This window comes from Bubalus kerabau, chromosome 10, assembly GCF_029407905.1.
Source record: "Bubalus kerabau isolate K-KA32 ecotype Philippines breed swamp buffalo chromosome 10, PCC_UOA_SB_1v2, whole genome shotgun sequence".
NCBI lineage: Eukaryota > Metazoa > Chordata > Mammalia > Artiodactyla > Bovidae > Bubalus > Bubalus kerabau.
The window spans coordinates 57,620,643-57,636,806 of NC_073633.1; the positions used below are offsets into that span (position 1 = coordinate 57,620,643).

Genomic DNA, 16,164 nt, shown 5'->3' on the forward strand with positions numbered 1-16,164 from the left:
GGTCAGAATGAAATTTGATTTTTTTTTCTTTATAACTTCATGTGTCATTCGCTTACATTGTGACCTTTGAAAAATAATTAATAAGAAGGGCTTCCCTGGTGTTCCAGTGATTAAGAATTCGTCTGCCAATGCAAGAAACACAGGTTTGATCCCTGGTCCCGGAAGATCCTACATGCCATGGAGTAACTAAGCCTATGCCTCACAACTACTGAGCCCCTGTGCTGCAACTACCGAAGCCCACACAGCTAGAACCTGTGTTCCACAAGAGAAGCCATCTCGGTGAGAAGCCCACACATCGCAATGAAGAGTAGCCCTTGCTTGCTGCAACTAGAAAAAGCCCACATGCAACAATGAAGACTCAGCACAGCCAAAAATTTTTAAATAAATCTTAAAAAATAACAAAATATCCATTGCTTCCCACTCTTCTGTACAAACTTGTTAAGAGATAAAATATGAGGGGTGGGACACTTGCATTGCTTATGGAAAATGCTTTCACTAGAGCCCCTCATATCTGGGTCCCACAGGCACTGAGGCAACTCTTAATGTTGATACCTAAGTTTAGGTGAGTAGGGGGTTAAATGGCACTCAGTGGAGTGAGAAGCTCGGATTAGATATCCCAGCTTTACTACACATATAATCAGGAAGAGGAAAAGCTCTAATGAAACTCCCACATACCAGGAAACAAAGGCAAGCTCTTTCAGTCACCAGCTCCACCCAGTTCCTGAAAAACAAGCTGATGGTGGCCTAAGGCTTTGGGAAAACTTGTTTCTGAAAAGCAAAGGTTTTCACAGGTGGACTGTCCTACAGGAAAACGCTCAGGTGACCAGATCAAGAGGACTTGTCTCCGTGCCCATGAGGAAAGATGGGGACCACCACAGATGGAGGTATATACAGACAAGCCAGGGACAACATGATCTGTGAAACACATCCCAAGAGGTCATGGATCTGAAAGTTACATACATGGAAAGATATCAAAGGTCTGTTAAGTAAAAAATAGAACATTTCATATTTCTATTTTTTGTTTTGCAAGTATGTGTTTGAGTGAGTAAAACACCTAGAAAGTTGGACTCCACACCTTCAATAATATTTTTTCAAAAAATGACAACTAAAAAATTATTACAAAGTCAGGATCTAAATGAGAGACCCACGGGAAAGCACCCAACACAGGAGCAGGGCCATCAGCATGGGCCACCCCACAGGGAGAGGACTTCTGAGGAGCTGCTGGGCTGTGATGGGGAGGGGGAAGGGGTGTTTACGAAGAAAGAAAATATTTTTTGGTTAGCTATTTTGCTATACAATGTTCTCTTTAATCCCCACATTAACCCTACTGTGTATATATTACTAGTTTTTCCAAGGTGGCAGTATTCAAGTGCCTGTTTGTGTTTCCAAATCTAGGCTCTTTCTTTAACCACAAAACCTTCAGGATAGCTTGTGTGTTAATCACTCAGTCATGTTGGACTCTTTGCGACCTCATGGTCTGTAGCCCACTGGGCTTCTCTGCCAATGGGATTCTCCAGGCAAGAATACTGGAGTGGGTAGCCATTTCTCCTCCAGGGATCTTCCTGATCCAGGGATCAAAGCTGGCTCTCCTGCATTGCAGGCAGATTCCTACCATCTGAGCCACCAAAACCTTGGATAGCATAGAGGAGAGGAAGTGGAGCTCACAGCTTCGTGTGGCCCCAGACCTCAAGGTTATGGGAGCCAAGAGGGAGGCCCTCAGATTCAGGGCCACTGGGAGGAGGTGAGCCCAGGATGGGAGGCTCTTCTCCAGCCTCCCAGGATCCATCTCCCTACAGTCCCCCACTTCATTCCAGCCTCAGGGCCTCTTTTCTGTTCCTTTATCAGCCAACCTCCTTCGTGCCTCAGGCATTTACACAGGCTATTCTCTCTCACTGCAGAGCCACTGCTGGGCTGAAATGTTCTTCTCTCAAGGTCATCTTCACCAACTCTTCAGACAGTCAGGTCTCTACAACACTTACCACAACCATGATGGAGTGACTGTTAGCATCACGATATATATAAGGCCTGTTTCCCTACCAAATCAAAGTTCTAAGACGTCTAGGGTCTTATCTGTCTTCTTTTTCACCATAATCCCCAGCAACTAACAGTGATGGACACTTAATGAGTTCTCAATAAATACTGGTTGAATGAATAAGAAGCTTTAAAAGTTGGAAGAGGTTCTGGGGAATTACTCAGAATATGTAAAGTTGGTCCCCTGAAGAGAACATCCTTTGTTCCTCTAAGATGAAGCCACAGGGTGGGGGTAGGGGGTGATATTTGCCCCAAGCATAAAATCTATATCCAGAAAAAGCTGCAAAGTATCTGAAACTTCTATTACTTTTACAAAATGTGAGCATGCTTTTGGTCAAAAACTGGAAAACCCAGGAAAAAAAGTAGAAAAAAGTTGACATGTTTGGTACTGTGTTTATAGCTAAATTTTTCTCCTCTCGTGTCCTTTAAAATAATCTCCCCATAAGATAAATATTAATTTTTAGGCATGATAACAGCATTGTGATTATATTAAGAGATAATCTTTATCTTTTAGAGAAATATACTTAAACTATTTATGACATGTGGGACACAGGGTGGAGGAAGTGGACGGGGGTGGAGATAGGGCGAGACTGACCATGGATTGAGGGCTGTCAGCTGGGTGAAAGTTCCAATATTCATTACACAATTCAGTCTCCTTTTGTTTATGTTTGAAATTCTCCATAATTAAAAGCTTTTTCAACTTCTTTATAATGCTGCTCAGTATTAAAAAAATCAAATTTTAAAAAATGTACACTAGGCCTACTAAAAGCTTCCTGGACATAAAACAACAGCAGATAAAATTGCCTTGAAAACAAAAGCCCTAATAAAGGCACAGAACAAAAAAGTTTTTGCCAAAGAAGGGAAAAGGACATAATCAACTGAAAGAGCATCCCAAGTCCCTCTGTGCAAAGCAGCAGAATTCATGACAGGCATCGTCAGTAAACTATACAGAGACTCTCTCAATAAAACTATTCCCTGGGATGCCTGCGTGACTTACAACTTACTTACAGGCTCATGCTATGGCTGTTTTCCCTAAAGATACTTGGCAGCAAGTGCCTTAGAAAAGAAAAACGATAGAAAAGTAACTCAGCCTAAACTCCTGCTGTAGAGGTTTTATTGCTATTGGAAAGCAGGGGTATAAATTCAGTGATAGATGACCATATTTTCTAAACCCTAACTCAGAATATAAGATCTTGCAATGAGATCACCTCTACAGAGGTTATCTACAGAGACAGTGGCTCTATCTGTTGTAGTCCCTGCTAGATCCTCAGTGCTCACCATAAATAGATGCTCAGTAAGTACAGTTCAAAGGCAAGAAGAAAGAGAAAATAGTTGGAACTGTGCCTGTGTCAGAATATTTGGAGTATGTGGCCATCCAAGACACTGATTTTAGAAAAGAAAAACATCCCATGGTCAAGAAGGGATCTCAGACATAAAGAACAGACTTGTGGACTTGGGGAGAAGGGAGGAGAGGGTGAAATGTATGGAAAGAGTAATGTGGAAACTTACATGACCATATGTAAAATAGACAGCCAACGGGAATTTGCTGTATGGCTAAGGAAATTCAAACAGTGGCTCTGTATCAACCTAGAGGTGTGGGATGGGGAGGGAGATGGGAGGGAAATTCAAAAGGGAGGGGATATATGTATACCTATGGCTGATTTCTGTCAAGGTTTGACAGAAAACAACAAAATTCTGTAAAGCAATTATCCTTCAATTTAAAAATTAATTAAAAAATAGAAGGGGTCTCAGAGAATAAATAGTATCAGAAACAGCCTACCATAAATCCAAACTAATGCTAGTAGACTGCCACAGCCAGCCCCTGACCCCAGAGGCCAGGATAGGCAGCTGGTCACACGTCTGGCTGCCAGTATGACTTCGATGGCCTGAAACATGAATTGAGTGACTTGAAAACTAGAAGCCATTTTCAAAACTTTTGGTTTTGGACTTTTCCTTCCAGCCAGGGGGCTTCCCTGGTGGCTCAAATGGTCAAGAATCTGCCTGCAATGCAGGAGACCTGGGTTCACTCCCTGAGTTGGGGAAATCCCTTGGAGAAGGGAATGGTAACCCACTCCAATATTCTTGCCTGGAGAATCCCAGGGACAGAGGAGCCTAGCAAGCTATAGTCCATGGGGTTGCAGAGTTAGACACAACTGCACGACTAACACTTTTTCCAGCCAGAAGGCAGGAGGTGACCTGGGGACTCTTTAAATGCTGAGTGTCTGGGCGCTGGATCCATCCCGAAGGCAGAAGCGATCACTTTCAGGAATGCGGTCTGACCTGTGTGTCCATCGTAGCAAATTATGGTTCCTGGTCATTATTCATGCTTGACATTGTTTTGTCTGATTATAACAAAAATGGACGCTATAACTGAGCCTCTGGGGCTCTTCCACAGTCTGGGAGAGGACTAGGACTATTCCCTCTGGAATACAGAGGGGATGGGCAGGCTTGTCCCCTCAGATAAATGAAGACCTTTGAGTAACTAAGATATTTGTTGTTTTAAACTATCTCACAAGAATGAATACAGACCACTTCCTACATAAACTTATGGTTGGAAAAAGACAGATCACTTTGAATGCTTAAAGATGAGAAGCAAAAGAAAACTTCTAGTCAAGCAGAAATCACACAAGAGGGACTTCCCTGGGGGTGCAAGTGGCTAAGGTTTCCAATGCAGGGGCCAGGTTTGATCCCTGGGTCAGGAAGATCCCCTGGAGAAGGGCACGGCAACCCACTCCAGTATTCTTGCCTGCAGAATCCCATGGACAGAGGACCTTGGTGTGCTACAGTCCATAGGGTCGCACAGAGTCGGACACAAACTGAAGTGACTTAGCACACACACACGCGGAGAACTAGAGCCCTCGTGCCACAAGGAAGAGTTCACGTGCCGCAACTAAGCCCTGGCGCAGCCAAAAAAAAAATCAAATCTCACAAGAAAATGTAGTTCTAATAGTATCCTTATAAGAGTAACTTCTTAAAGATAATACTCCATTCTAAGCAGACAATAGCTGCTTAGGCCTAAAAACTGCAGGAAAAAGAGAAGAGTATCTGGGGGGAGGCGGGGGGGTCAGTTCTCTTCTGGAACCCAGTGGTACAGTACATACCTTAGGTAAGTTACCTTGACTGATACCAGACCTTCCTGATAGGAGGAAGCATGCAAGTTGACGTTACCATGACGACTCGCCAGGGCACAGACCTGAGTAAGAACTGCAAAGCATTACTAGCTGTGTGGCCCTGTGCAAGTGTCTTACTTCAAGGTCCTGAATGGTAAAATGGGGATAATACCATCAATTTCAGAAGCTTGTTTCAAGGAAGACACGGAATAACATAATAAGTCATCTGGTGCACTGCCGGGCATACTAACAGATACTGACAGAGTCTATAGTTTGTGGCGGTGGCTTTAGAGTTCTGAGTATCTGATTTCCTACTAGATTCTCCATGTCCGTCTGGATGCTTCTGCCTGTCTGTCCACCTCTCTCCTCTGGCGTCTTTTTGCTGTTCCATCGCAGTCATCAGATTCACTCTGACAGTGACATGCTCACGCCTGAACTGGCCTTGCTTTCTCCGCGTGAGGAAAGAAACACAAAGTCTTGGGAAGTTAGGAAAATGGAAGAGTTGGGTCAGCAGTTCTGTACAGTCCCCCATCTCTCCTCAGCGTCTGGTGAGGCGGGGGCGGGGCACGCTGCTGGGGCAGCCATTGACCCCGACCTTATATTAAACCAGTCACCGCGCCTTCACTGTTCTACAGATGCACTGTCATACATATTTATTTGAATAGAGAGTCCCAGAACTAAAGAAATTTAGAAAAATGCTGGCTCCAGGCTAACATTTCCACTTGCCAGAAGAGGAAATTGAGGCCCCTGGAGATGACTTAAGTGGCCTGCCATGACCTTGAGTGGTCAGGCAGCCAGGACCAGAACCCAGGACTCTCTGCCCTTCCAGGGGCTGCTATCTCTGAGAGGCACAGAGAGTCCTACACAGTATCACCAGGGAGGCCCCAGCCGCATCTGAATCATGGCAGGGCACGCCCTCACCTGGCAACAGCCCGGGATATTGTATAAACAGTCACACCAAGGACAAGAACTCAGCAGGCTTATTCATCCAGGGCTTTTAAGGCTTTAAAGACTTAGAAGACTATAAAACCAAACGGCAAAGGTTTCCTTTTAACCATTTTACTGGACTATGAAAGCCCCCGACTTTTTATACATACACATATATCTGCTCTCTCTCTCAGTCAGGGTTCTCCAAGATCTACAGAAAAACAGCTTCTTTAGAAACATACATCACTCCAAGGACATCTATGACAGTGGGATGTCAGCTGTTTAAAATATTATCCACTTCAAGCTACTTAGTCAATTGGGAAAAACTTCACCACTGCACAGACTCAGAATCGGCAGAGCTCAGACAGTATTCTCCAAAATTCAACTATATAGTGAGACCCTGATACAACATGATAAAGGGGGTGTTGATTTGGTTTCTTATTTGTGTAGGTGTATGTCTATGTCTCTATAAAAGTATACTGCATACAGATTTGGATAGGAATATAAATGTATACATTCACAAAGTTCTTTGAAAATGACAGGGGTTTAATTTCAAAATTATTTTCTACCAACTTTAATGTTCAACAATTTGGTAAACATGTCATCAATTCCTCAAAATGAAATATATGTCTACAAATGAATCAGCATTTCCTCTTCCCTATAGTTAACAACTTTTAATATGTAAATAAAAATTCATTGCTCATTCACCCGAGTTGTTAATACAATTTAAGGTGATAATAGTTCACAAAGAAACTTATTGTCGGTTGAACTGTGTTCTGCAAACAGAGAGCATGTCGGAGTCTTTCTCCCCAGAACCTCAGAATTGGACCCTATTTGGGGACAGAGACAAGTTAATAAGAGGTCATTAGAGTAAGAGCTAACCCAATATGACTAGTGTCCTTGTAAAAAGAGGACAATTTCGATCCAGAGACACATACACACAGGAGAACACCAGGTAAAGCTGGAGTGATGCTGCCATAGCCAAGGATTGCCAAGAGCCTCCAAAAGCTGGAAAAGCCAAGGATGGCTGCCTCCCTGGAGCTCTCAGAGACAGCACGGCCCTGCTGACACCTTGATCCTGGACATCCAGTCTCCAAAACTGTGACACTAGATTTCTGTTGTTTAAGCCCCCCCAGTTTGTGGTACATTTTACAGCAGGCCAAGGAAACTAATACAAAACTGAATCACCACAGTCCAGTCACTCACTAAGCACCAACTACATGCAACGCAGAGATCTAGGGTTTGGGAGACAAAATTAAAAGACTGCACATTTTATGCGTGCGTATATATGTACACAGGGCTTCCCTGGTGGCTCAGATGGGAAAGGATCTGCCTGCAATGCAGGAGACCTGGGTTCAATCCCTGGGTTGGGAAGATCCCCTGGAGAAGGGAATGGCTACCCACTCCAGTATCCTTGCCTGGGAAATCCCATGTATAGAGGAGCCTGGAGTGCTATAGTCCATGGGAATCACAAAGAGTTGGACACGACTGAGCAACCAACATACACACACACACACATATGTACATGTTGTATCCAGACTTGGCAAGAATATGTATGTGTACATATGTGAAGTACTTAGCACCAGATGGCTAGGTGCTAAGGGAGAGGGCTGCCTGGGTGTCCTGATGCTCAAGAGAGGGAATAATCACCCAAGCACAGGCAGGCAGGAGGATCTCAGGGAGGCAGGCCTTTGGTGGGGCCTTTGAGGATGAGGAGACTTGGATAAACTGAGAGACGGCTGCGGAGAGCCTCCAGGCACAGGCTAGAGACTTAGCAAGGATTCTGAGGAGGAAGCAGATGTCATGGGTTTGTGAGATGATAAGTAAACCTGTCTGGTGAGGGCAGACCAACCAGAAAAAAGGAAGAGTTAGTACTAAGTGGATTTTAGATGGGCTGAGTGGTCATGCAAGAGGAACTGGCTGCAGGGTCTGAGTCCTGCAGTCCAAGCAGCAGTGCAACAATGGAACCAACAAGCAAACCAATGCACACTACTGATATTTTGACATTTATTTTCTTACAATAATCAAATATAGCTATTTTACTTCAAAGGAGAAGGGACTTCCCTGGTGGACCAGTGGCTAAGACTCTGCGATCCCAATGCAGGGAGCCTGGGTTTGATCCCACATGCTGTAACTAAGAGCCCACATGTTGCAACTAAAGAGTGAAGACCGAAGATCCTGCAACTATTGACCTGGTGCACCCAGGTAAACACATAAATATTGATATAAAAGGAGAGGCATCAACTCATCATCTTCTACCCTTTGTCATCATTTGCCATTTTATGTCAGAAGGCCAAAACCAGGACTTAAATCAGGTAGGTTATTTGAGGAAGAAGGTTCTAGTAAAAGTGAATTATCCTGGAAAAGGAAAGGTTGGACTCAAAAGAGAAGGAGGAGAGAAGGGAAGGGGGTGTCAGACTCCCAGAGGTACAGGGAGTTGGGTGCAGAGAACTGCCTCTCCCTTCCCTCCCCTCAAACCCACACACCCTCCTCGTGGCACCCTTAATATTTCTGCCTCATTTCCAAGATGACACCATCAGTCCCCTCGAAGTACATGGCTCTGAAGGGGACACACATGAGGAACAAATAATAGAGAAGACGCTCGTTCTCACTGGCCATCAGGAAACGGGCATTGAGATGCGTGGGGCGCTTTGTTCTCACAGGGTCAGAACATTGTCTAAGTGCGTTACCTGTGTTCCAACCAAGCCGAGCACTTCCTGGTTATCTGTGTGCGCGTTTAGTTGTGCCTAACTCCTTGAGACCCCACAGATTAGGGCTGCATCACTTCAGGCAAGTTACTTAATCTCTTTGTGCTTCAGTTTCCTCAACTATAAAATGGGATGTGTATGGGTGCTCAGTCACATCCGATTCTTTGGACCCTATAGACTGTAGCCCACCAGGCTCTTCTGTCAGTGGGATTTCCCAGGCAAGAATACTGGAGTTGCCACTTCCTACTACAGGGGATCTTCCTGACTCAGGGACCGAATCCATATCTCCTACACTCAGGCAGATTCTTTACCACTGAGCCACCCATATCTGTGCACAAAAATGATCCAGATTTCATACTTTTAGACAAGATCAGGCACGTTCGGGTGGTATGGCCATAGACTGGATTTCATACATTTAAATACAAAAGTAATGGTAAAACAGCAATAAAATATCTGTACATAAAATAAACACCATGTAAAGAACACTGAACGCCAGCATGGCCACCAGTAGGATGGGGCTTGGGAGAGCAAGGATGACATAGGAGGTGGTATCATCACCAAAGAGGAGTTCTCTGACGTAAGGTCTGTGCAGAGAGAGGAGGCCAGGCCCAGGTGTATTGGCAGAGAGATGCTCAGAGGAGGATATACTATCGGAAAAGATGCAGCAGGCACGCCCAAGAGGGAGGAGAAGCAGGATGGGCAATTTCAGAAAGGAGAATGACTTCTCCCGGGGACAGGGGAGAAAAGTGAAGAACCAGGGCCACTGGGTTTGACAGTCAAGGGGAAGCATTTGACATTTAACCATCGCCTCTCTAGGCGGTGGGCTTCCCTTGTGGCTCAGACAGTAAAGAATCCACCTGCTATGAGGGAGACATGGGTTTGATCCCTGGGTCGGGAAGATTCCCTGGAGAAAGGAACTGCAACCCACTCCAGTACTCTTGCCTGGAGAATCCCATGGACAGAGGAGCCTACTGGGCTACAGTCCATGGGGTCACAAAGAGTTGGACATGACTGAGTGACTTTCACTTTTCACTTTTCTCTAATCAGTATTACAGGCCAGACGCAGTTGGGGGACCTTTGCATACTCCAACTCAGTTACTCTTCGCAACTAGGCTTTCATGTACCTACTTGAAAGATGAGGAAACTAGTAGCAGAGGAACAAAGTGTCTGCGAGTCACCTGGTGGACTGGGGAAAGCAGGTTTGGGGCAGGTGGGGTGTTCCATTCGAGAAAGATTAAGAGGAATAGGCACCCCAGTATCTGCCTTGGGAGCAGGAAGCCTTCCACACCCATGTGAGGAACCCATGACTCCAGAGAAAGACGCCACCTCTGTTGTCATTGCCTCCAGAAGCCTCTAAACACCCCATCATGAAGCTGGGCAACCTGAACCACCAGCCACACCCTTCCACCACTGCCCTATGAGTAATTCCTCTCCCTAATGATTTGGGGCCAGTAGACAGAATGGCCCAGCTAGCAGTGGTGCTTATGTGCAGCCAGCTGTCCCATAGCTTCCTCAGGTCCCCAAAAGACATTATGCAGGGCTTACCTGGTGGTTCAGTGGTAAAGAATCCACCTGTCAATGCAGAAGATGTGGATTCGATACCTGATCCAGGAAGATTCCACAAGCCGCAAGACAACTAAGCCCATGTGCCACAACTACTGAGCCTGTGCTCTAGAGCCCACATGCTGCAGCTACTGAAGCCCAAAGGCTCTAGAACCCACGCTCCCCAACAAGAGAAGCCACTGTGATGAGAAGCCTGCACACTGCAACGAGAGAGTAGCCCCTACTTGCCACAGAGAAAAGCCCGCACAGCAACGAAGACCCAGCAGAGCCAAAACAAAACAAAACAAAACAAAAAAAACCGCTATGCATCTTCCCTGACTGTGAAAAAGAACAAGATCCAGCTCTGCCTTCAGTGGGCTGCCAGTCTAACAGGGCCCGGAAATCCTCTGAGGAGTTTCGCTTTATCAGCATCCCATCAGGCCGTTTACAGCTTCTTTATCTGAGCAAGCTTCAGTCCCCCAGCTGTCACACCACAGACAAAGGAACCAAAGGAAGAAGTCACCTCGCCAGTGTTCTTGGTTTCCTGCAATTTTGTGGACTATGTACGATATCACAGAGAGGAGCAGCCACACCGAAGGACATCAGGGGGGCTAGCAGCCCCAGGGCCTCCTCGCTGGTGCTCACCTCTGGCTCCCAGTGACTCAAGACCAGGCACCTGGCCAGAACGCGGTGACAGAATCACCCAGAGCAGCCTCACAGTTACCACCAGGACCTTCAAGTGCTGCCACCACCCAAGGACTCTGGTTCTGGGGTAAGAGCCGGCCCCACCCGCCTCCTCTCTGCCCCGGTTTTTCTGCGGTGAGTCACCAATGCATCAGAGATCGGCACGCAGGCTGCACACCTGGTCTGCCGAGTCTAGCATCCTGGCACAGTCTCGCCTGCAGCTTCTGCCCTGTGCTCCAGGAGTTCTTGGGCAGGAGGGTCCTGGGGTGCCTGGGAGGAATCTGGCCCCCATCAGCACCACTTTCACCTGGATTACATGAGGCTTCAGGATGACATTTTGACTTTTTTTTTTTAATAAGAGGGTCTAACTGTTTTTAAAAGCTTGAAAAGCACTGTTCAAGGTCAACAGACAAATCGGGGTACAACGTGAAGACCAACATGCCTGTGACATAGAACAGATTGGCATTTTCTTAAGTAATACTTGACTCTTCTTGAGCAGTGGCATGCCCTCCGGTGCCTCACAGCACCCACCGCCCCAGTGTTAGCACACAGAAGCCTCTCACAAACATCTCCCCAGGCGTGCAGCTCAGAGCTAACTCCAACAGACCCAATTCCCCACTGCCTCTACTATGCATTCGGGGCCCTTGTCCTGTCACTTGCCCCAGCCTGGGCCTCTTCTCCAGCAAGTAGTCATTCTGACTCCCCATGTGCTAAGCTGCCCATGAGCCTCTGGACACAGCCTAGGGCCACTCCTCTGATCAATCTATCAGCTCTGAAAGGATGGGCAGAGAGGGGATCAATGAGGGCAGAGGGGACCCACACCTTCAGCAACACAGGCCCCTGGTCATCAGCCAGGGTTCGGCAGCCAAAGCCTGACCACTTCTACTCTCTCTGCCTATAAGCTTTTACCTCTAAACTTTTTCTTTGGAAAATCTTCAAAGATACAGAGAAGCCAAAAGAACAGTTAAGATATATCACCAACATACCATTATCATGAGTAAGAAAAGTACCATTTTTTAATAATATGTAATATATGGGTTTATATTCAAAATTGTACAACTTGATATTGTATCAAAAGATACATATATGTATATATATCTTACATATATATATATATATATATTGGACCCAGGATTTAATCAACATTTAATGCATTATAATAATGTTAAGTCTCTCTCATCTCTTTTATCTCCAATAGATTCTTTTTTTTTTAATAACATTAAATTTATTAAGGGAGTCTAATTTTTTTATAGACAATCCCACAGTTTGGATTTTTCTGTCTCCTTATTACTAGATTCAGTTACACAAGTTTGGCATGAATATTACAGGTAACATTATTTACTTCTTAACTGCATCATACCAGAAGTCACAGAATACCAGGCTGCCCAGTCCTGGTAAAGCCAAATGGCATCGCCTGGTAGAACCACTGGCTGCCATACTGCGGCACTGTGCCTCTAGAGCCCGTAAGTGATCAGAGAGGTCATACTCTGAGCCCACATCAATATACTGCTCCAGGTAATCTTTCACCAACTAGTTTTTACATTCATTGATGACCTGGCATGGGGGTTACCAAACAAGAAATTAGCTAAATTTATCAGCAGATGTTATATTTAAAAAAAAAAAAAAGAGCTTTCCCTTTTATAATCTATTACTATATACCCATGAGGGTTTTTTTTTTATTATTCAATGTGTCATAATTCATCATTGTCATTAATTCTTTTGATTTTGAAATGTTTCCATTTTTAGCAGCGAGAGCCCTTTCAAACAGGCTTCTGGGTCCTTTGATACAGCCCGATTCTCCATGTTCCCAGAGCCCTGCTTACACTTCAGGATCCTAACACTCGAACTATCACGTCAGCTTGGTTTATTTATAAGCCTGTCTCACCTGAAAATCTGTCAGCTCCTCAAGGCAAAGCCAAGGTCAGACTTATCTCTGCAGCCCAGCACTTAGCACAGAAGCTGGCACAAAAAGGCCTGCTCGGCTCCTCCTCCCCGCAGCCAGGTGCCCTTGCCAGAGCTGCTTTGGAGCCATTCTTCTCCAGGCAGCACCCCCACCCCAAGAGCTGGGCCTCTGGCTCCGGCCACAGAGAAAGGCTCAGTCCCCGCCGCAGCTCACAATGGGCCCTTTGACTCAGCTGGTCGGGGCTCTTTCAGGAAAAACCCGTCCCCTGCCACCACACCTGTCACCAAAGCCAGCGCCCCTAGAGTTGCAAGGCAACACACAGCCAGCGTTCACCTAGAAGCCACAGCAGGGTCCCGAGGCCACCCAGCCGGCCAAGCAGAGCAGCCTGACTTCTGGGAAGGTGGCAGGTGGGGGGCCTTCATCACACAGCTGCTGACACGCAGGCTCTGTGAACAGCCTGGATGGAGGACGGCAGGGGAAGGGGGGTTCAAATAAAAGGGCACAAAGAGGCGAAGGACTTCCCTGGTAGCCCAGTGGGTAAGACTCTGTGCTTCCCTGCAGGGGGCAAGGGTTCAAACTCTGGTCGAGCAACTGAGATCCCACATGCCACACAGCATAAAACAACAACAAAAAGGTAGAAACTGGTCAAGACTTCGCCTCAGAGATGGCTTACCTGCTCTTTTCTTTCAACCTTCTTTTCACTCGGCTCAGGCACTGGGTTCTCGGGAGGTACAGTCAGCCGTAGTCTGCAGACATTTGCCTGGGAGATAAGAGAGGAGAGTCCAGTTATAAACCTGCATTTGGGGCAGAAGGAGCCAGATCACCTGGGGTTTCTCAGAGCCTCCGTCGCCTCCTTAGCAATGGGAATGATGGCACAAATCACACAGGGGACGCTGGGGAAAGACCAGCTTCCGCCGGGCCCATCACAGGCGCTCACCACCTTCCTGTTTATGTTTTATGCTTCCCTTCTTCAGCAAACTACTGAATAGTTTCATAGAATTCAAACATTTTTTAAATGGCTCATGTTCCATTACAGTACAGGATGATCTGATTTCAAAATACAGCTAGAGGGGTAGAGGCCAAGCTATACACAGTGGTGGAGGGGTGGGAAGGTGCTTGCTACTTGACTTTATGTTGGATTTTCCTATAACAGACATTTACATGTTTAATTACAAAAATTTTTTTAAAAATCTATATATCCATGTCCACAGCAGCATTATTCACAATAGGCGAAAGGTGGAAACATCCCAAATGTCCATCAATGGATGAGTAGGTAAATAAAATGTGTATATACATAGAACAGAATATTTACACAGCCGTATAAAGGAACAAAACTTCTGACACATACTATGACATGGAGCAACCTTGAGGACATGATGCTAAGTGAAATAAGGCAGTCATGAAAAGACAAACCTGTATGGTTCCACTTACACAGGGTCCCCAGGGTGGTCAAATTCATAGAGACAGAGAAAAGAATGCTGGTTGCCAAGGACTGAGTTATTCTTTAATAATATGGAGCTTCAGTTTGAAAAGATGAAAGACGGATGGTGGTGATGGTCACACAACAATGACAATGTACTTAATGCCACATGATGTTTATTTCACCCTATTATCACAGCCTGATCCTACTGTGATATATTCTGGAGAGAAGTGGAAAATGTGTTGTTTTTTATCCTGCCATTAAAAAACAACACCAAAGGAAAAAAACAGAGAGTCAAAGCAGCACCCAGAGCGCCCAGACCACAGCCCCACACACTCATGAGAGCACAGCCTGTCCCTGTTATGGGTGGAATTCTGTCCCCCTAAAATGTATACATAAGAGTCCTAACTCCTAGTACCTCAAAATGTGACTTTATTTGAAAATAGGGTCTTTATAGCGGTGCTTGTCATTCAGCCACTAAATCATGTCTGACTCTTTGCAACCCCATGGACTCCACCATACCAGGCCCCACTCTCCTCCATCATCTCTTGGAATTTGCTCTAATTCATGCCCATTAAGTCAGTGATGCCATCAAACTATCTCATCCTCTGCCACCTTCTTCTCCTTTTGCCTTGAATCTTTCCCAGCATCAGGGTCTTTTCCAATGAGTTAGCTCTTTGCATCAGGTGGCCAAAGTATTGGAGCTTCAGCATCAGAACTTCCAATGAATACTCAGGATTGATTTCCTTTAGGATTGACTGGTCAGATCTCCTTGCAGTCCAAGGGACTCTCAAGAGTCTTCTCCAACACCGCAGTTCAAAAGCATCAATTCTTCAGTGCTCAGCCTTCTTTATGACCAACTCTCACATCTGTACACAGTAATGAAAAAATGGAGCTTTGACTATATGGACCTTTGGACCTTTGTTGGCAAAACAATGTCTCTACTTTTTAATACTCTGTCTAGGTTTTTCATAGCTTTTCTTCCCAGGAGCAATCATCTTAATTTCCTGGCTACAATCACCATCCACAGTGATTTTGAAGCCCAAGAAAAGAAAATCTGTCACTGTTTCCACTTTTTCCCCTTCTAATTGCCATAAAGTGATGGGATCAGATGCCATGATCTTAGTGTTTTGAATGCCGAGTTTTAAGCCAGCTCTTTCACTTTCCTCTTTCATATTCATCAAAAGACCCTCTAGATCCTCTTCACTCTTTGCCATTAGGGTGGTATGTTGCTGATATTTCACCCTGCAATCTTGATTCCAGCTTGTGATTCATCCAGCCCGGCTTTTCTCATGATGTACTCTGATACATGTACTTTCACATGATGTAAGTCAAATAAGCAGGGTGACAATTTACAGCCTTGACTTACTCCTTTCCCAATTAGAAACCAGCCCGTTGTTCCATGCACAGTTCTAACTGTTGCTTCTTGATCTGCATACAAGTTTCTCAGGAGAAAGGCATGGTGGTCTGGTACTCTCATCTCTTTAAGAATTTTCCACAGTTTGTAAAATGAGGTCATTAGGGTAGGTCCTAATCCCAAATGACTGGTGTCCTTATAAAAAGGGAAAATTGGGAGACACACATGTATACAGGGAGCGCACCATGTAAGCAAACAAAGGAGATGGGCCTGAAACAGATTCTGCCCTCACTGCTCTCAGAAGGAACCAATCCTGTCGACACCTTGACTTTGGATTTCCAATCTCCAGAATCAGGAGACGATATATTGCTGTTGTTTAAGTCACTTGACTTGCACTTTTTTTTTTTTTTTACAGCAACCGCAGTAAACTAATACATACCCCCCAACCTGGTCTGCAGTCATAGTTATACACTGGTCCACAG

The 16,164-nt window shown here is 45.4% G+C and overlaps 1 protein-coding gene across 3 annotated transcripts in view; it reads right to left on the reverse strand.

The window, feature by feature from the left end:
* MYZAP (myocardial zonula adherens protein) overlaps window positions 1-16,164 on the reverse strand; it is a 124,100-nt gene that overhangs the window by 87,530 nt on the left and 20,406 nt on the right. For all 3 annotated transcript variants that reach the window (XM_055537832.1, XM_055537830.1, XM_055537831.1), the window contains exon 2: window positions 13,579-13,665. Coding sequence is in view for 2 of the 3 variants with exons in the window: in XM_055537830.1 (XP_055393805.1) it covers window positions 13,579-13,665 (87 nt within the window). In the remaining variant the exon portion in view is untranslated. The remainder of the gene's footprint in view (window positions 1-13,578; window positions 13,666-16,164) is intronic.